The sequence below is a fragment of the Oryzias latipes genome, chromosome 22 (genome assembly GCF_002234675.1).
Source record: "Oryzias latipes chromosome 22, ASM223467v1".
NCBI classification, from domain to species: Eukaryota; Metazoa; Chordata; class Actinopteri; order Beloniformes; family Adrianichthyidae; genus Oryzias; species Oryzias latipes.
In genome coordinates, this window is record NC_019880.2 from 20,320,935 (window position 1) to 20,341,149 (window position 20,215).

At 47.7% G+C, this 20,215-nt stretch overlaps 2 protein-coding genes across 2 annotated transcripts in view; both read right to left on the reverse strand.

Annotated features, from left to right (window-relative positions):
- Positions 1-428: 428 nt before the first annotated feature.
- On the reverse strand, positions 429-20,099 carry LOC101161596. The gene is made up of 20 exons (XM_011490655.2): positions 19,257-20,099; positions 12,855-18,817; positions 9,678-9,716; positions 9,468-9,586; positions 9,084-9,258; positions 7,752-7,891; positions 6,921-7,047; positions 6,813-6,848; positions 4,917-5,080; positions 4,704-4,830; positions 4,479-4,627; positions 3,182-3,308; positions 3,081-3,110; positions 2,892-3,004; positions 2,681-2,813; positions 2,457-2,596; positions 2,168-2,291; positions 1,850-2,008; positions 1,616-1,778; positions 429-1,107 (listed from the first exon to the last, which is right to left on the reverse strand). The coding sequence occupies exons 1-20, from the start codon at positions 20,068-20,070 to the stop codon at positions 1,019-1,021; spliced, it is 8,931 nt and encodes a 2,976-aa protein (XP_011488957.2). The 5' UTR covers positions 20,071-20,099; the 3' UTR covers positions 429-1,018.
- LOC105356978 overlaps positions 20,097-20,215 on the reverse strand; it is a 30,402-nt gene continuing 30,283 nt past the window's right edge. Inside the window, exon 5 of the mRNA XM_023951949.1 lies at positions 20,097-20,102. Within this exon, the coding sequence (XP_023807717.1) occupies positions 20,097-20,102 (6 nt within the window). The remainder of the gene's footprint in view (positions 20,103-20,215) is intronic.

Below are 20,215 nucleotides of genomic sequence, written 5' to 3' on the forward strand. Positions count from 1 at the left end.
TTGTATTCATGATCCGTTTGACTTCATGTTTCACTTCGAAGCCCATCGAGACGACTGTTGTTGTGATTTTGGGTTATACAAATAAAATTGAATTGGATAGTTGGAAATAGATTCAGGAGTCAAAGGCCTCTGTTGGAAAGAGTCCCAGAGATTTCCAGCTGAGGTTAGGAGGCTTGAATGATTCTTCAACGACTGTTGACATGACAGAAGTCATGTTCTACAAAGGTGGCAGCTAATGGAACTAGAGCTAATGAAAGCTTCAGATGGACTCACGTAATCACAAAGGTCCACTGTGTCCAGAAGAGCAGTCCTCTTGCTGGAGGTGAAGGTCAAAAGGTCAAGGCCTCTGACCTGTGAGCCAAGCACAGACTCAACCTGCTCACATTTACCCCACATTTGGACCAGTTTGGATGAAAAAAACAAAGAACTTCTATTCCAAGTCGCTTTAATGTGAGATATTTACAATCGGCAGCAGAGACACAACCGTTTCTGAGCCTTCACAGCAGAACGCAACAATCCTGAAGGACACGGACATGAAACCTTTACAAAAATAGATCTAAAACTGGACTGAAGTTTTATCTAAAACGTCTTTGGAGTGTTCACAGGCACAGACGGTGTGTTCTTTGGTCTTTGAGAGCTTCATATCTGAGTAAACAGACCAAAACCACAGAAACAGAAGTACCAGAAAGGAAACAGAAGAGTGACTTTTCAACAGTTTTTGCTGCACACAGTAAAAAAAAAAGGTTGGTGTGATTTAAAAAAATGATGGTCTACAAGAGAAAAAATGCTTTAAAGGCCTCAAAATGCTCTAACCCAGCGATGGAGTGCCCAGGGTGAACCCCGCCTTCGCCCGATGGTACGCTCCAGCGACCTGACAGACGGCTTTGAGGTGGACGGGCCTGAAGGTGGACCGTCCAGGTTGTGGACTTCGCTCTGAGCCCGACAGCATCTTGTTCTCATCACAGAGACGGACAGTCGTCAAGGACGACTGCGGCGCTGCTCCCGAGACTCGCTGGCGTCACAGGATCTCCAGAGTCCACTTCTGGTTCCGTTTGCTTTCACTGAAACTGTTGAGAATGACCTGGTTCTTGTCGTACTGATTCCCACCTGGAAGACAAACAAACACAAGAAAGACTCCGAATGACAGCCTCTCAGGTCTGATGCAGGTCCAGCTCTAGGATTACTAGAACATGATTGATTCCTAATTAAAAAGAATAAAAAGTGATTTCCTGTATTCTCTGAAGTGAACCTATGAGAAAAGCCTCTCCCATTTATTAAAGTGGGACAAAACAGAGGTGCCCCACTGTACTAACATGTCTAGGGCAAATATGCATTCTATATATACATGATACAAACATTATAGTCTATAGTATTTAATATAATAAAAGTGAAGTACGTATTTGAGGCCCAAACATGTAAGTGCTTTCCTGGCTGCACTTCTCTCTGCCCACCAGCAGATGGAGCTGTTGTGTTACTTTTGTCACTGCTGTAAGTGTTGACACATCACAGTCCTAAAACCTTCCAGATCCTCTGGCTTCATCCCTGCTCAGCACTTAAAATCCTACTGACTCCCCTGAATCTGAACTGCAGCTGCAGAAATGTGGTGTTCACTGACCTTTGACCTCCAGGACCAGCTGAGGGTTGAGGTGACAATGCACCAGCCCTTCTTGGGTGATGCTCCACAGCATGTTATCTTTGCCTCGCTCGGGGGAAAGACAAAGCCGGGCTCCGGCCATCACCACGCCGCCCGCTGTGCCCAGGAACAAATCCTCTGCCACCTGAGGACCGAGCGGGCGGGTCAAGACCAGAACCCAACACCACCAAGACACGATGGCGATCGGACCGTTACCTTTGGTGACACGTGGCCATCCTGATAGAGCCAGACCTGCTCTGCTCCTCCCGTGTCCTCCACGGCCTGAACTCTCATCAGCTTGATGTCGTCCACCTCTCCGTTTAGGGTCATCAGACATCCCGTCGCTCCGTTTCGCAGACAGAAGTACACCCGAGGCTGTGCAGGGGGGGAAACACCACAACAGAGAACCTGCCATCAAGTCCAGGAACTGCAGGTTCACCGAAAAAGCTGCAGCTGGGAGTCAAACAAGATCTTCTGGAGGTGGAAAATGTGTTCAACTGTTTATGACCGAGCCATACTCCTCTCCCTCCACACCTGCATTAAGGGACGAAGGGATCCGATTTGCTCCCAGCCCGTAACCACGAACAGGTCTCTGGCTTCACCTGGCCGCAGAAGCCGCTGTTGACCTCTGAAGTTGATGCCTTCGTACAGCACCCACCTGCAGAAACCACAGATGGAGTCCATTCAGAGAGACATGACTGCAGTGAGACCAGGTTAGCTTAGCCGTCATGAATCTGGGTTTAGCTGTGATCGTTGTTGTTCCACGCTTCCTGGTCCTGTAGAAGCAACGACATCAAGCCTCCAAACATAAAAGCTGACTTACATGCCCCCCCCGACCACCACGGAGCGTATGTGCAGATCCATGCCTTCCCTCTGCAGGTTGACGGCGCCGCCTGTCAGCATCATTCTGCGACCTCGGCAGCCACCTTTGCTGAACAGGGTGATGGAGGGCAGAGACAGCTCCTGCAGTAGAGAACCGGGGCAGAACTCAGTCCTCAGGGGTTAGACGAGGCCACACGTGTCCTGATTCCTGCCAAGCACACTCACGTTTCCAGCCGTCTGAATGGATCTGAGCTTGGAGTCTGGTAGGAGGAGCCCCATGGCGTCCGTGTTGGGGTACTCCCCCTCATCCAGAACATACATGTTCTCTGTAAACTGGCTTCCCTCGTATGCCACCCAGCTGGAACCACCGACACACACACAGGTTGGTAAAAGGTCCATCCGTTCAGTCAGCACACAAGTCTCACTGGAACCCTACCTGCCCAGCAGGACCTTACAGGACCGGGGGGTGAAGTCTTCGTCCAGCGCAGCAGCGCTGTCCTCCAGAGTCAGCTCTCGTCCCCGAAAGTCCTCTTCAGAGAACAGCTGGACCTGCAACACACACCAATGCGCCTCAGTTTCCCTCCAGAGCGCGTTTGGTCAAAACTCCTGACGGAGGAAATCAGACCTTGAACTTTGATGATCCACACAGCATGTCCTGCAGAGACAAGAGGAAGCTCTCAGCAACCACAAAGACTCAGAGGAAAATGTTCAGTCCAACAGTCTTACATGAAAGACGGGCAGAATGGAGGAGATCCGGCCGTTCTCCGCCCCCCAGTCCTCGGGACAGGCATACAGGCCTTTCTCCAGGACGTACAGCTCCCCGCTGAAGCCGGGCTGCTCGAAGGCCACCCAGCTACACAAACAGACACAACTCCTCAGGTCACAGCACACATGGGCTCATGGGAGGCAGGAAGACCAATGCAGGACACACGGGAGACCATGAAACCATAACTTTTATCACCGTTTCATTATTGACTTTTAAGAACCTCCATAAAAATGGAAACTTGGCCTAATCAGAAGAACAGAAGCAAACAGATTTTAATCACTTTGATCAACAAACTTTAAAGATGTTTCTGATGATCATAGTTTGTCTACGTTTGTTTGGCGAGGAGATTTCTGTCCCGGATTCAATCTCTGACTTTAACTGCAAGGCAAACATCATAAAAGGACAAAGGCTCTGAGAAAGACACAGGTGAGTCAGGCGGCAGGCGGGGACAGGTGGGCGGAGTTATAAAAGCCAACGTGAAGACGATTCCATCGTCCTCAGGGACCTTGACCTCCTCTGCTGTAGCTTCAAGCTGTGGACCAGCCTGCCCCCCATGTGACGTCACTTTTGGTTCAAACCGCTGAAAACGGCGTTTAGGAACTTTTATTTATGTATTTCATTTATATTTTCATAAACTGAACTCCAGACCATTTAGTGATTTTAGAATAAAGAGATTTAACTGTATCCCCCCCCCCCCCCCTTGTACCTGCACACCACAGCATTATTGTCTGCAGGAAAAGGACAAAAATGTTTTTCATTCTGCTCTATCAGTACATTTCCAGGTCCATTTCAACAAGGCACCGTTAATTTTATGCAGGTCTGGCTTTTCTTTCTTAAAAAACGTCTAACAAAAGGCTGAAAAATTACAGTTTCTACATGTTTTCCAGTGTGGACGAGTTTGTCATGGTGAGAAAATCCACACATGGACACAAATGTTGGTGAGAAACTCCCAAGAGTCTGAGTACTAACTTGAATCTGACTCAAGTAACAACGATTCTATCAGATGATACCAATGACAGTCAGACGCTGTTCTACCGTCCTCCAACAATTATCTATAGAAAGAAAATCCTCAAACAAGCCTGGAGAAGCTGATGACGTTAGATTTTGCTGTCCAACCTCTTGAAGGAATCGCTGCACACAAACACTCCCAGCCAATGAGACGCCTGCACCTGTCGACAGGTGTTCTGGCCCCCTCCACATGGGACACCTGCTCCAGTTGTGTCCGCTTTGTTTGGGATGAAATGTGGTCCGACTTACACTCCGCTGGTGACGTTGATGGACTGGGTTCTGGTGCTGTGTCCATTCGCCTCCATGTTCAGGACAGGACCCACCAAGTCCACCTTGTGTCCCCTCCCACCAAAGTTGACACTGTCACTGAACAACTCAACGTGGGGGGCCTGGAAACCCTGGAAGAACCACGGTGAAATATTTGAAACCAGGAAATGTTGAGTGAGAGATGAAACCAAAAGAGAAGATGCTTACAGCCAGCACAGGTCGCAGTGACAGAAGCCCCTCCTCTGACCCTCCCCAGTCCCTGCAGTCAGAATACTCCCCTTCCTCCAGGATGTACTGCTGACCTTCAAAGTCTGCTTCCAGGTATCCCACCCAGCTAGGAACAAGAACAGACAGCTTGGAGTGTTTGAGGCTGTTCAACCGATGAGGGCCAAGAAGGTTCCGGTCGTCAGGTATACTTACAGACCCCGGAGTATCTTTAAAGACCCCACTCCAGACAAGGATGTCTTCTTCACTCCAGCTTTGTCTGCTTCCTCCTCCTCCTCGTCTTGCTCCAGTAGGTTGTAGACGTCACAGTCTACTTCCAAGCATGTCCCTTCAAAGTGGGGCTTCTCAAACACCAGCGCCTGGTTTACAGAAAGACGGGATTGTCTTCAGTTGGATCCAAGTTTAGGAGGAGTTTTCTTTCAGGGCTGTCACTTCCTCATTTAAAGTGTACAGTGATCCCTCACTATATCGCATTTCGTCTTTCACGGCTTCGCTGCTTCACGGATTTTTTTTACAGTGTGGATATTTTTACAGTGCATTGTGCACTGAACTTGGCCACTGAACTTCAGCGCACGGCACAAGAATGGGACCCTTTGATGAGTCGTTCATTGCAGTTATCAAATATAACCGAAGGTGGCAAATCCGTTTATAAAAATCTTCTTGCTCAGAAAAAGAAAGAGCGCCAACAACTACCCATCACAAAGTTCTTCTCTCGGAACAAGACTCCTGGGCCTTCAGTAGAAACAGACGCTACAGCGGAGCGGAGTCAGGACGAAGAGGCACACCTGGGACTGTGAAAATACGCGAGTGACAGTGTTTCCAACCTTGTATTACTATATTAAAATTGTTGTTTTAAACAAATTATGGGCTTTAAAAGAGGTTTTGGTTTTTGGTTTCATTCTATAGTTCGGTATTACATTGTAAAATAATAAAAAAATAAAGCTGACTACTTCACAGATTTCACTTTTCGAGGGTTATTTTTGGAACGCAACTCCAGCGATAAACGAGGGATCACTGTATTCCACATTTGAACGACAAATAAAATCTTAAGATAGTAGGAAGAAAAGCTTTGCAGACGACATGCAGCATCCAGAACTTTCAAAAATTTCCAGGAAGCAAAAAACTTGAAAACTGAAGTAGCATTTAAAGGGATTCTGGACACTGGTGGTCTTAAGTAAAACTAAACTCATTCTAACAGCTTCTTCTTAGACAGGATAAGGAACGAGTACATCAGAGGGACGGCTCATGTTGCCTGTGTTAGCGACAAAGTCAGAGAAGCCAGACTGAGATGGTTTGGACATGTTCAGAGGAGGGATAGTGGATATATTGGTAGAAGGATGTTGGAGATGGAGCTGCCTGGCAGGAGGGCAAGAGGACGGCCAAAGAGGAGATACATGGATGTCTTAACAGAGGACATGAAGTTGGCTAATGTTAGGGTAGAAGATGTCCATGATAGAGTGAGGTGGAAAAGGATGATTCGCTGTGGCGACCCCTGATGGGAAAAGCCGAAAGAGAAAGAAGAAGGAAGAAAAGCTTTGCAGACGACATGCAGCATCCAGAACTTTCAAAAATTTCCAGGAAGCAAAAAACTTGAAAACTGAAGTAGCATTTAAAGGGATTCTGGACACTGGTGGTCTTAAGTAAAACTAAACTCATTCTAACAGCTTCTTCTGCTCCATAAAGGATTTCGTGCTCATTGAAGACAAACTTTAACATTTTGCATCCATTTTTTCCTTTGTTTTAAATCCCACAGTGGAACAGGTTCTGGTTAAAAGTCAGGCCTGATCAATCCCTTTCTGGAGCTTTAAGGTGGAGAATGTGTTGAGCTCAGTCTCTATCATTGACCCAGAGAGAGGTCAAACAACACTAAAGACAGTGTAAATAAATGTCTCTGTTTATAGCGTGCTGTTCCTGTTACTAAGACCCCCCCAGCTTGAAGCGTGCACCGACATGAGGATGCTTTCCCAACCCGCTGGTTAGGAGCCAAACCATCAACACCATAAATCAGAAGGGAGGTTCTGGATATCCTGCCAGCATAAGCCGCTCTCTCTCTCTCCAACAGAGACCTCCAGGAGCGAGTGAAACACTCACCTTGACATCAGCGGGACCCTCCACCTTTATCGGCCCCTGAAAGGAACACACATGGTTAAACTGAATCCCCAAAATGCAACGGTGCTGCCGACATTCAGCTCACTGTACCATCCGCAGAGGCCTCAGGGAACCAATGAACGGCTCGGGGAAGCCCCAGCTCTGAGGAACGGGGTACTCCCCCACCTCCAGGACCTGCATGAAGCCCTGAAACCCTGGATCAATGTACACCAACCAGCTGGACACACAACACAGAAACAGACGTGAGCAGAGGCGGGACAGGCAGGTCAAACATTTTTAGAAGTATAGACATTTCTTTAGTTGAGCCACTGCTAAAAGGGGCTGCGACTACCAACCCCAGACTCGCCAGGACTGCCCTCACAGGTGGACACGGCTGTCTGCAGGCCAAAATGTGCACATCTGTGCGGGACACGCAGGTGGCCTAGAATCGGACCAGACCACTGCAGCCCCCGCCAACCGGCCCAGAGGGGGGCACACAGGCCACCGGACCCACTAGGTGATGCTAATTATGGGGGACCAGAGGGACTGAAGTTCTTCAATATTCTGTTGGTGGTTGATGTCACCTCCATACTGATGCGGTCTGGATTCCACAAGTGATTAATACTGATGCTGTTGTCACTCCTCCAGTTTACTAAGATTGTTTTTTTAGCTATACAGAGGGCAGAATAAGTTTATATCATTTCACTAAGCACACCAAGAGAGGGAGAAGTTGGAAGTCCGAGTCTCTGAGACCCAACTTGATCCTCCTTTGTCCTGTGAGTCCTAGGAAGAGTTTTTCTACTGTACGAGCTGCAGATTGTGACGTTTTAAAAGGTGTGGGGGGACACTTAGGACCAAAAGGTACCATCTGACCTCAGATCCAGGTCTGACTCCTCTGTCAGCTTACGCATCAAGCATCCGGCAGAACTTGGCTGGACTTACACTCCAGAGTGGATCTTGATGGAGCCCGTGGTCTGAGGGAGGCCATAGGAGCTGAGCTCAGCCGTGTCTTCGCAGTAGGAGGACACCCTCCCCATCCCATTCACTTCTGAAAACAGGTCAATCCGAGGAATGCTGTAATCCTGAGGACGCGTTTGAACAAAGAAGAGGTTTTAGGAAGGAATGCAGGTTTGTGCTTTGCAACAACTATCACAGATAAGCCTGACTGACTGCTAGTGTCTAAAGTTTGTGAAACTCTTCTCTAAGACGCACAGCGCTGCTCTTTTTTCATCTTCCACCACCTCTTGTTCAGAGGAAAGCATGAGAACATAGCGGCGCTCCTCCCCCCATTTTTATGTCTCTCTATGCTCCTTTTTCCTGCAATAGAATGTCTTCAGCACTAATATTTCCTTTGTCTGTCCCTCTGCATTCCTGTCATGACATCAAACTTTTCCATCTTTTCTCTGTTTCCTTCACCCACGTCAGTTAAGTCTGCTCCAGTCACCGCTCTCTGCCCATCTCAAGTCAGTTCAGGAAGATAATCAACTTTTTTACTCTATTACTGTGATTTCATGCTTTAAACTGTGTTTATGTAAGCAAGAGCTAGTGTTGTTTCATTTATTTTATTTTATTTTCGTCTTGTCTCATTTCATTTCGTTCCATGTCGTTAATTTTTGTTTGGTTTTAAATGAATACCAAACTTTCTTTTAAAATCCTTCCGGTCGATTCATAGGAAATGTTTTGCAAAAAGATGACATATCCTTGTTATAAAGTGTTTTCATTCTCAAAGAAAGAACTTTAAAACACACTAAAAAGACTAAATTCCAACATTCCTTCCTCTAAATTAAAGTTGCATGCAAACATTGATGCATACATAACACTAATCAATTTCATAGGGAAACCTTTATTAATGCTTTATTCATTAAATCTTTATTAACTGCTAACTATTGTATGAAATAATACATTAGTAATGCATAAACGTGTCTGTTAACATGTTATTTAACAGTTAATTGATGCTTATTTATGCATTAACTAACATTATTAGAGGGACCCTTATTGGAAATTGTTACCATGTTATTTCTACATGAAACCCTAAATACATATATGTTCTACTAAACATTGGTGTGGAGATGAAAATAATATGTTTAAACTTCACAAACCAAATCCAAAGTCAGTGATGCTGCTACTCATACATGCAGAAAAACACCACAATACTCTAACAGGAGTGATTTCAAAACTAGGTAACCCAGAAGAAGCTAAATCCATTTGTGCCATCAAACGATACCAATAATAATAAAAAAGAGCAAAACCTCAAAGTGGTAAAAAAGTACATACTCTGACAGCCAGTCGCAGTGACCCTATGACCATAGGTGACGCTGGAGCCGGGTGATCCGTCTGGTTTGGTTCCAGAGTTTCCTCCTCCGTCCACATGTTCTCTATTTGATCCATCGCGCCTTCCTCAAGGGGAATGATCCCACCCTGGAAGCCAGGTTTCTCATAGAGAAGCCAGCTGTAAAAGAGAGAAGAAGAAGCTTCCCTACTACTTTGATTTGCTAAAACAGGAGGTTTTCAAATGGTCACTGATGCTTCCTCTGAATTAGAAAGATTCTCTGAGCAGAAAAGCTTCAGCTTCCAGCCAAACACATGAAGCAGCTGAAGCAAACGGACAGATGTTGTAGTTGGAACTGCAATGTTGAGACAGCAGCAGAAAGGCCTTACCATCCTCTGACCACTTTGACTGAGATGACTGCCGACAACTTCATGGTTGTAGCGTCTTCGACGTCTGCAAAGACCTCAAAAGCCTCTCCGCCAAACTGGGCGTGTTCATGTATGACGAGCTTTAGTCCAGAAACACAGAACACAGTGAACGGAGTGATGACACAGAAACAGCGCAGTGACAGAGACATGCAGCATGCTTGGGCCTTCTACCTTTCCAGGTCTTCTGTGGAAGTTTCTCACTGCAGGAACCTGTGAAAAAAACAACTTTCCTCAACTTCAAGTAGAGAACGATCCGACAGCTTTAAGCTCCAGGATGAAGCGGGAATGCTGACAACATCTATCACCTCCTTTGAATCTAGCACCTCCAGCTGACTGTCTCAGATATTCTGAAAGACTTTTTTGTGTGTGTGTGTGCGTGCCTGCAAGCGTGCGTGCGTGTGAAAACACTTGATCTGGTTTTAAAAACAGTCTCTTTTCACAGTGAGCTTTTTTCCCTCAGAGGTCGTAAGGAAAGGGTCCATTCACGCAGCGCCACTACTGTGACTCCGCCCACCTCTATAAGTGATGACACTTCCTTTAAAAATAAAACTTTATACTTTCACACATCGCATGACATTACTGTCCGCGTCAGCTTTCATGAAATTAAATGCTGTACCGTAGAAGAAGAAAAAGGAGTTAGCTGTGGTGAAAGAAAAAACGGCGTAATAATGACCACGTCTTTGGAAACTGTTGCTGTTATATGACAGGTGGAATGACGTGAGCGTGGAATGACGTGGGCGTGGAATGACGTGGGCGTGAAATGACATGAGCGTGGAATGACGTGAGCGTGAAATGACGTGAGCGCGTGCGTGTAATGACATGTGCGTGGAATAACATGAGCGCGTGAAATGACATGAGCGTGGAATGACGTGTGCGTGTAATGACATGAGCGTGGAATGACATGAGCGTGGAATGACATGTGCGTGGAATGACATGAGCGTGGAATGACGTGTGCGTGGAATGACATGAGCGTGGAATGACGTGTGCGTGGAATGACATGAGCGTGGAATGACATGTGCGTGGAATGACATGAGCGTGGAATGACATGTGCGTGGAATGACATGAGCGTGGAATGACGTGTGCGTGGAATGACGTGTGCGTGGAATAACATGAGCGCGTGAAATGACATGAGCGTGGAATGACGTGTGCGTGTAATGACATGAGCGTGGAATGACGTGTGCGTGGAATGACATGAGCGTGGAATGACATGAGCGTGAAATGACGTGAGCGCGTGAAATGACATGAGCGTGGAATGACATGAGCGTGGAATGACATGTGCGTGGAATAACATGAGCGCGTGAAATGACATGAGCGTGGAATGACATGTGCGTGGAATGACATGAGCGTGGAATGACATGAGCGTGGAATGACGTGAGCGCGTGCGTGTAATGACATGAGCGTGGAATGACGTGTGCGTGGAATGACATGAGCGTGGAATGACGTGTGCGTGGAATGACATGAGCGTGGAATGACGTGTGCGTGGAATGACGTGAGCGCGTGCGTGTAATGACATGAGCGTGGAATGACATGTGCGTGGAATGACATGTGCGTGGAATGACATGAGCGTGAAATGACGTGAGCGTGTGCGTGTAATGACATGAGCGTGGAATGACGTGTGCGTGGAATGACATGAGCGTGGAATGACGTGTGCGTGGAATGACATGAGCGTGGAATGACGTGTGCGTGGAATGACATGTCTCAGATATTCTGAAAGACTTTTTTGTGTGTGTGTGTGCGTGCCTGCAAGCGTGCGTGCGTGTGAAAACACTTGATCTGGTTTTAAAAACAGTCTCTTTTCACAGTGAGCTTTTTTCCCTCAGAGGTCGTAAGGAAAGGGTCCATTCACGCAGCGCCACTACTGTGACTCCGCCCACCTCTATAAGTGATGACACTTCCTTTAAAAATAAAACTTTATACTTTCACACATCGCATGACATTACTGTCCGCGTCAGCTTTCATGAAATTAAATGCTGTACCGTAGAAGAAGAAAAAGGAGTTAGCTGTGGTGAAAGAAAAAACGGCGTGATAATGACCACGTCTTTGGAAACTGTTGCTGTTATATGACAGGTGGAATGACGTGAGCGTGGAATGACGTGGGCGTGGAATGACGTGGGCGTGAAATGACATGAGCGTGGAATGACGTGAGCGTGAAATGACGTGAGCGCGTGCGTGTAATGACATGTGCGTGGAATAACATGAGCGCGTGAAATGACATGAGCGTGGAATGACGTGTGCGTGGAATGACATGAGCGTGGAATGACATGAGCGTGGAATGACATGTGCGTGGAATGACATGAGCGTGGAATGACGTGTGCGTGGAATGACATGAGCGTGGAATGACGTGTGCGTGGAATGACATGAGCGTGGAATGACATGTGCGTGGAATGACATGAGCGTGGAATGACATGTGCGTGGAATGACATGAGCGTGGAATGACGTGTGCGTGGAATGACGTGTGCGTGGAATAACATGAGCGCGTGAAATGACATGAGCGTGGAATGACGTGTGCGTGTAATGACATGAGCGTGGAATGACGTGTGCGTGGAATGACATGAGCGTGGAATGACATGAGCGTGAAATGACGTGAGCGCGTGAAATGACATGAGCGTGGAATGACATGAGCGTGGAATGACATGTGCGTGGAATAACATGAGCGCGTGAAATGACATGAGCGTGGAATGACATGTGCGTGGAATGACATGAGCGTGGAATGACATGAGCGTGGAATGACGTGAGCGCGTGCGTGTAATGACATGAGCGTGGAATGACGTGTGCGTGGAATGACATGAGCGTGGAATGACGTGTGCGTGGAATGACATGAGCGTGGAATGACGTGTGCGTGGAATGACGTGAGCGCGTGCGTGTAATGACATGAGCGTGGAATGACATGTGCGTGGAATGACATGTGCGTGGAATGACATGAGCGTGAAATGACGTGAGCGTGTGCGTGTAATGACATGAGCGTGGAATGACGTGTGCGTGGAATGACATGAGCGTGGAATGACGTGTGCGTGGAATGACATGAGCGTGGAATGACGTGTGCGTGGAATGACATGAGCGTGGAATGACGTGTGCGTGGAATGACATGAGCGTGGAATGACGTGTGCGTGAAATGACATGAGCGTGGAATGACGTGTGCGTGGAATGGCGTGAGAGCGTGCGTGGAATGACATGTGCGCTCTGAAGCCAGCCTCTAACCACCAGGAGCATTGGGGGTCAGTGTCTTGCTCAAGGACACTTCAACACACGGGCGGACAAATGGGAAGCTTTCTCTCTGAGGGGGACTGCTCTACCTCTGACATACTGCGCTGGTTTTGTGTTGACATCAGTCAGTTTGTTGGTCCTTACCTTGGGTTTAGTAACAGAACCTTTATTTCTGAAGGTCTTCTCTGTGTTTTCTGTCGGTGAAGTCAGTCCTGCTGAGCTCTTCAAGGCCCCGCTGGAGGCGTCAATGCCTGACTTTAAGAACGGATCCACAGATGAGAGGTTCTGGTTCCTTTGGGTTGTTTGTGCAGAGGCTTGGGGGGTCTGGACTTCCCAGTTATTCCTCTTAGGGTCCTCCTTTGAATGCTCTGACAAAACCATCTCTGGGGAAGCAGCTAGAGGAGGAGAGAGGCTATGTGAGGATTCAGCCCCATGGACTGGGGCCTGGCCTTGATGGGTTCTGGTCTCAGTGCCTGTATCGGGAGTGACGGTGGGCAGAGGTACGTCATTGCCTCCGCTATGCCTGTCTGAAGACAGCGTGCTGCTGGAAGAAACCTCCTCCCTAGTCTTCCTAGGAGTCCGAGGGGAGGTCAGTAGGTTGGAAAGGATGGAGATGCTCTCCAGTCTTGATTTGGCCTTCCCGGGCTCATTGTTTTGCCCCTCTTTTTTTCCTGCTTCGGCTTGTTTTTCTTCTTTCTGTAGATGTTGTTCTTCCCCCCCAGAGGAGGCATTTGCCGGCTGTGCTGCTGTGGCATCGCTTTGGCTCTCCCTGTGTTCTGCTTTGTGTTTAATGAACATGGCCGGTGAAAGATCTGTTACAGTCCTACCTGTTTTTCCTAAGCCAAACTTAAACTCCAGTGGATCAAAGGTTTGCTCATAATGGTCCTCTTTGATGGGCGGCAAAGCAAAATGTGGTGATGGTGGTTTTTTAAGAACTGGCTTCTTTCGGGGTAAGGAAAAGGGGATTCCCCCGGCCTTGATATTCCTTATGAAATCATTAATATCATCCGGCTTGAGAGATTCATCCAAGCTTGTTGACGAGTGTAGCTCTCGTTTGTGTTCCTTCTTCTGTTGACCGCCATGCTCCACATCTAACCAGGAGGATGGAGATCCAGCGTTTCGCTCGAGACTTTGAGGGACTGAAAATAATTCATTTGAAGCAGACAAAAGCTCCTGAAACATCAGTCTTGGTGGGGTTTTTTCCAGAGTCTGGAGGTTCAAATCCCCAGAAGTGCCTGCAGCAGACTCTTCTTTACTGTCCTCATTATTCTGAGGACTGGACTTAAGGGTTAGCTTAGCAGAAACAGCTGTGGACTGTCCCTGTTGGTCTCCACCGTCTACTTTATTGGACACACTTTTTTCCAAGGTTTGTGTTTGTTTGGCATCAGCTGCTAACGCCGTCAGCTGCTGACTAGCAGCACTTATCACTTTTCTAACAAGTTCAAACGCCTTTTCATTCAGGACGTTCTGTTCCAGGTCAGTGTCAGCTTTACTACCTGGAGCTAAATCAGAGTCACCGCCTTTTTTTTCTTGAGCTTCTTGTGTTGGAATCTTCAGTTCTCGTTCGGCATCAGGAGCTTCAGAGTCTTTTTCTAACGTTTTCATTTCAACCCCTTCCTCTGCAACAGTCCATTCTATTGGAGGCTCACTTTCAGCTTTCTCGAGTAAAACACATTCCACCGTCTCCCCGCGGTGCTGATCAGCAGTCGGGATCTCCTGGACCTGTTGTGCACCGATGCCTCCAGCAGAGTCCGCCGTCTCACTTGCTGAGCTCTTGTGTTGGACATCAATGCTTCCTTTGGTATCTTCAGAGAGCGTCCTTACTGAAAAGTGCTCGTCTTCCCCACATATTGTCTCTTTCCCTTCAATTCCCAGAGTCTCAGAGCTTTGCTCCGTTTGGTGGTCTGGATGTTCAGACTCTGTCGCTCTGCCCTGGCTTTTGCTTGTTTTGCTTGTGTCACTGCTGCTCCTTCCATCTACATGTTCTTGGACTTGGATCTTTGCTGGATCTTCTAACCCTTCTCTTGTCTCCACTCTCAGGTTTTGATCATTCAAACATTCTAGTGTCTGCACTGATTCCACCATCTCAACCTCTCGTTCAACAGGAATCTTCTGTGCAGCACCTGATATGTCTGTCATCACACTCTCCAGAGGGAAACTTTCCCCTTCATTCCTTATGTTGGCGTCTTCAGCAGTGGTGCTCTGTGACTCAGGCTCATCTTCTTCCACTGTTTCCAGTTCTTGTTCTGATGGAGTGTTTGAAGTTTCCGCTTCGGTCAGTCCGCCTTCCTTTGCTAGGGCTGACTCTAGGTTAGTAACATTTTTTGGTAACTGATCTTGCAGAGGAATATTGACCCTATCCACAGACACCAAACTCTTTACTGCTGTCGTTTTTGTTTCAATCGGATACAGAGCGTCTTCTTGAACTGCGCTCTTGCTTTCATCCAGCATCACTTCTGTCGTCGTGGTCGTAGACTTAATTTTCCCTAAATCCTTCCCTAAAACTCTGGGTTCTTTGCATGGTTTGGTCTCCAGTGACGATATGACCTCAGTGTCTTCTCTGATGGTTTCGGTGCATTCCGAGTCAGAAGCGTGAGTCGTATCTGAGCTGTGTCCTCCAACTGTTTGATCTTGAACTTTAACTTCAAGTGTGACCTCTGAGTAACGCTCCATGTGATGAACTGGAGGGTGTGACGTTGCTGCTCCTTCTTCTCTGTAATTTGCCGTTTCTTCATGCCATTCCCCCCCAGTTGTGCATATTTGAGAATCTACCATTGGTGGGACATGGATGAAGCTTTCAGCAACATTTTGGTTTCCATCCTTCTCTTTCTCTGATTCAGGACTCTCACTCCTGCTTTTCGTATCAATAATCCTTTGAGTTTGTGATCCTGTTGTGTTTTCTTGTGTCTCTGTTTTCTCCGTCTCGGATCTCAGTTCTAAAGGAGTATGTATATGATTGGATCTTTGTTCTGGTTCTGGTACTTCCTCTTGCCGTGCAACATTTGACGTTTCAACCTGTTGACTGCTAAGGTCAACTGCAGCCCCTGTAGCCCCTCCCTCTTCTGAACTCTTTGATCTCTCGGCTTGAGCGTGGTCCTTGGTATCTTCAGGGGGAACTCTGACCGTTTCAGGAGTTGCATCTATGTTGGGTTCTTTCATTGTTCCACCGTGACCTTCAGCTCTGACTGTGTCTGATTCCTGTTGTGATCGAAGGTTTACATTTTCTGATTGTTCGAGTGTTTCTAGATCTTTTTGAATGTTCTCTATATTTTGATCTCCAACACTTGTAGGTGTTTGATCCAGTAGACGATCAGAAGTTGGTTTAGCAGCTGATCTCACACCATTTTCTGCGGATTCTTTTGTATTTTCACCGTTTTCCTCTTCGGTTCTTTCTATTTGCAGATGCAGACTTTGGCTGTGTCCTTCGTCTTCTGGTGCCTCTAACTCCTCTGCCTCAGGTTCCTGTTCTAGACCAGAGTTCATAAATGCACATTCTGGCTTCTTAAGCTCCACGCCTTGTTGTCCAACAGTCGTGGAGGTTGTGTTGTGTTGGTTGCAGAGGGAATTCCTGTGTGTTTCATTCTCTAATGTCTTTAATGATGAATCACTGACATTGGTATGAGACCTCCCAGAGTCAGGGCCGTGAAGTTCTTCTGCTGTCCCCCCTTCAGGGGTCTTCTCTGGAACCTGCAGATCTTCTTTTGATTGGTGGCTTGAATGTTTGCGGGTCGTTTGGGCCCTTCGGTCCTGCAGAGCTTCACTAACAGTCTCTCCGTTTGGCCATTGACTTTGGCTTTCAGTTCCTGGCTCTAAATCCTGGATCTCCTCTGTCTCTGACATCCTGTTCATGCCAGGATTTGGTCTGACTTCAGTGGGTTTGCTTTTCTCTGTGCCGTCCTGGTCTTGGTCAGCAGCAGCAGCAATGGTGGTTAATATCTGAACCTTGTAATACTCATTTTCAGAAACCCTGGTTTCCTCCATCAAACTCTTTGAAGACTCAATGGCTTCAGTGTTTCTGCTCAAAATGATTTGTTTCTGATCTAAATCCAGATTTCTGTGTGGTGATTTCTTCTCTTCTTCGGGTCTTATGAACTCTGGATCCTGCAGTGAAGGCCTGTCTGGGTTTATGGCATCTTTAGATTCTGCCGGTATCTGTTCCACTTTGACAGTTTCTGCCTCACAGACCAAACTGTTAGTTGAGGATTTAGACATGTCTGTGTCGTCTTTGTTATCGTCGGAATGCTTTTGTCGTTCTTTCCCTTCGACCGTGTCTTGCTTCTGTTTTCTGTGAACATTCTGGCTTTTGGACTCTTTTGCTGTTTTTGCCTTTCCTCCTGTTCTCTTATATTCCGTCTCTCCATCTTCAGGAGTCAGGTTGTTTTCTATCCTGTTGCTGCCGTCTTTAGGTTTAGCATCAGATGTTTCAGAACTGATGGATGTTTTTTCTTGAGCTGCTTTTCTCTTTACGTCATCAATGTGTTTGGAGGACACACCGTCTTTGAGCTCCGCCCCTTTAGTCAGTAGTTGTTTGGCGGTTGCCTCCACCTGCTGCAGAGCTGCGGGGCTGTTTTCCCCACCATTGTTCTGTAAAAGCCCTTGCTCTTTGGCCTCAGCCATACAGGTGGGACCTTCTTCTTCTGTCTCTGCTCTCATGTCCTGCACGACATTTACACCAACAGACCGTGGTTCCTCATTTGCTTCACCCTTCTCCTCTGGGACTGGATGTTTCGGTCTCCATGAGTTTGTAATGCTGTTCTTCAGTTTACCTTCATCAGGGGTTTCTCTGAATTCCTCTGTAACCTTCTGTGACTCCCTTGTTTCTGCAGCAGAGTGATTCGGCGTCTCCTTTGGTTTTGGGTCTTTCTCCTTCCATCCTGGATGTGCTATTTGGGTCAGAACCTCCTTGTCTGACTGCTTTTCAGCATAACCGGGCATTTCCCAAACAGCCGGAGTCTCTGTTTGGTCTTCAGATACTTTCCTGTCATCCTTCCATTCCGTCTCCTCCTCTGCCTCAGAACTGTTTCCTGGACCCAGCTTTAGCATCTGTAAGGTTTTGTCAGTTTCCTCTGTGGCTGGGTCTGGTGAAACTGCCTTTGCATCAGTAGGTCCGGACTCATCGTTGAAGGACTCTGTTTCGGTTCCTGCCGTCGACCTGACCTGCATTAGCTCTGTGAAAGAGTCAGGTCCAGCTGTAAAAGCTTCCATGTGAGTCTGGGTCAGCTGTTCACGGTAAACACTGCCTCCTACCACAGGCTTGGATGTCATTTCAGTTGCATCTTCATGAATCAGAGTGGTGTTCCCGTCCAGAGATGCAGGCTTATCCTCCTTCTCGCGGGCTGACTGAGGATCACAGCTTTGCGTTTGCCTCCCAAAAACATCAGAGTCTGTCAGTGTTGTGGCGGCGCTCCATGATGACTTTGTTTCCAGCTCCTGTTTTGTGTTCATACTCTGAGAGCGAGACACATGTTGCTGCGGAGCTTCAGCCTGGTCTTGTTTGACGTCCTGCTTTCCTCCTGCCTCAGAGGCTGCAGGTTGAAATGAAGGTTTTTCTGTGACCCTCATTGGTCGTTCCTCAGCTAACGTTGCATTCCGGTCTTTTAGTAATGGAATGTCCCCAGCGTCAGGGTTCAGACTGGCCTCCAGCACCCTCGTCTCCCCGTCCATCAGCTTGTCTGCAGTCGTCTCGGTCTGATCCCCCGTCAGTGCTGCCCACTCTTCTGCCAGCTTGAATTTAGACGTCACATCACTTGTTTTCCCATCGGTGTGATCTTTTGTGGTGAAGTGTTTGGTCTTTGGAGCAGAGCCCATCAGTGAGTCTGAATGCTCCAGTTTGGCAGGGTGCTGGGAGTTCCTGAGTGTGACCTTAGTGGGACTCCTCGGGCCTCTGGTTTGACGCAGGGACCCAGATGAGGCCTCAGCCGGGTCCTTCACAGGCCGCTTGGGAGGCTGTTTCAGGTTGTCGTTCTGCTTGGGGAACCTTAAAACTGTGCTTTTCTCCGTTCCAGGTGACAGCGGATCACAGCTGGTGGGAGAGTCGGCGTCTTTGTGGCTGACGCTTCTCCTGGGGAGCTGTTTAGAGGCTTTGGTCAAAGACACACCTCCTGTTCCTGAAAGAAAAAAAAAACAAGACTGTCACTCAACAACCCACAAAAAGGATCATGTGAGGAAGAATGTGGTCACACTTGAGTTCACTGTGATAGTGAAAACAGAAGACTATCTGATCAGATAACCTACCATTGGTAGATTCATCTGACTATCTGGATCAGACTATCTGATCCAGCTGATCTGAGGTTCACAGCAGAATATTCATGTTTCATTCTCATCTGACATTCAGAATGAAGACACAACATTAGAGGCCCTGATAATCAGAGAAATACAGATGCCTAAAAAGTGTTAACAATATGCAGACTTTATGTGCAGTTCTGCACAGTCTATGGGTTTCAGCGCCGAAGGCTTTAATCTGTCTAGCAGAACCAAACAGAAAGCAGGAAGCCTGCTGGTTTATCACTTCAGCATCAGAAACATGACATGATGATGAGCTTTTACCTGTCTTTGGGCTTTCAGGGGGCGGGGGCGCTGTTTCAGGCTCAATGGGGTCCGGGCTCTGAGTCCGGGTTTCTCTGCCAGGGTCTGTTGGTCCAGAGAATGTTCTCAGATTGAACCCGCTTCTCTGAATGACATCGTCCCCCTCCCGTTTTACTGGGGAGGACACCGGCAGGCGGCTTTTAGAAGCCGAGGAGGCGGTGCTTTCCTGCTGTTTTCTGGCATCTTTACCCTTTTCCTCTCCTGACGGGGAGGTTTTTACCCCTCTCTTCTCAGGCTCCTCCTCCTTGCAGGTTGAGAGGTTTGCAGACTCAAAGTTCTGGTCCAGTTTTCTGTGAACAAGCTTCACATCAGTCATCTTGGGGGATTTAGTGGGAGAGAGGATACCTGACCCAGATCTCTGGGTTTTGGCTCCATCAGGATCTGTTTTGCCACCAGCTGGGGTTTGCAGTTTGGCAGCTTCTTTAAATCTGAGTTGTTTCTGTGAAAAGTGAGACCCTGTTGATGCTTTGTCCTGGGATTTTCCATCAGAATCTGACTGAGACCTTTTGGGGAGTTTGGACCTAGACTCTGTTGTGCTTTGGTTTTTCCACACTGGCAGCAGAGAAGCGGTGCTGCTGTGGTCCTGTGGAGAGGCACGGTTACTCAAAGGTTCTGTTTTGGCTCCGTCGTTGGCGCCGTGGGTCTTTGCTGTGACGTTCTTGGCCTTTTGGGCAGCAGCTGAGGAGGGGGCCTTCGGTCCAGTGCCTGTGGTCTGCTGACTTACTGCTGCTTTCACCCTACCAGCAGGGCCGGATTCACGACCTTTTAACCCCATCCTCACCACCGGTGCCTTTGATTTGTTCATGACTGAAAATGCAGACTTATCAACCAATCCAGGGCTCTCAGAATGTGCTTTTCCTTCGACTACGGGCAGCGAGGTTTCGTTGTCTGGCTGTCTGCTGTCCGGCTGCCTGTTGTCC

Coding starts and splice junctions, on each gene's coding strand:
- LOC101161596 (XM_011490655.2), bottom strand. CDS start 20,070: ATGGGGTTAAAAGGTCGTGAATCCGGCCCTGCTGGTAGGGTGAAAGCA. Junction 9,717..12,854: donor GTTCTGTTACTAAACCCAAG/GTAAGGACCAAC, acceptor TTTTTTTCACAG/GTTCCTGCAGTGAGAAACTT. Junction 2,597..2,680: donor CCATTCAGACGGCTGGAAAC/GTGAGTGTGCTT, acceptor TCTCTACTGCAG/GAGCTGTCTCTGCCCTCCAT.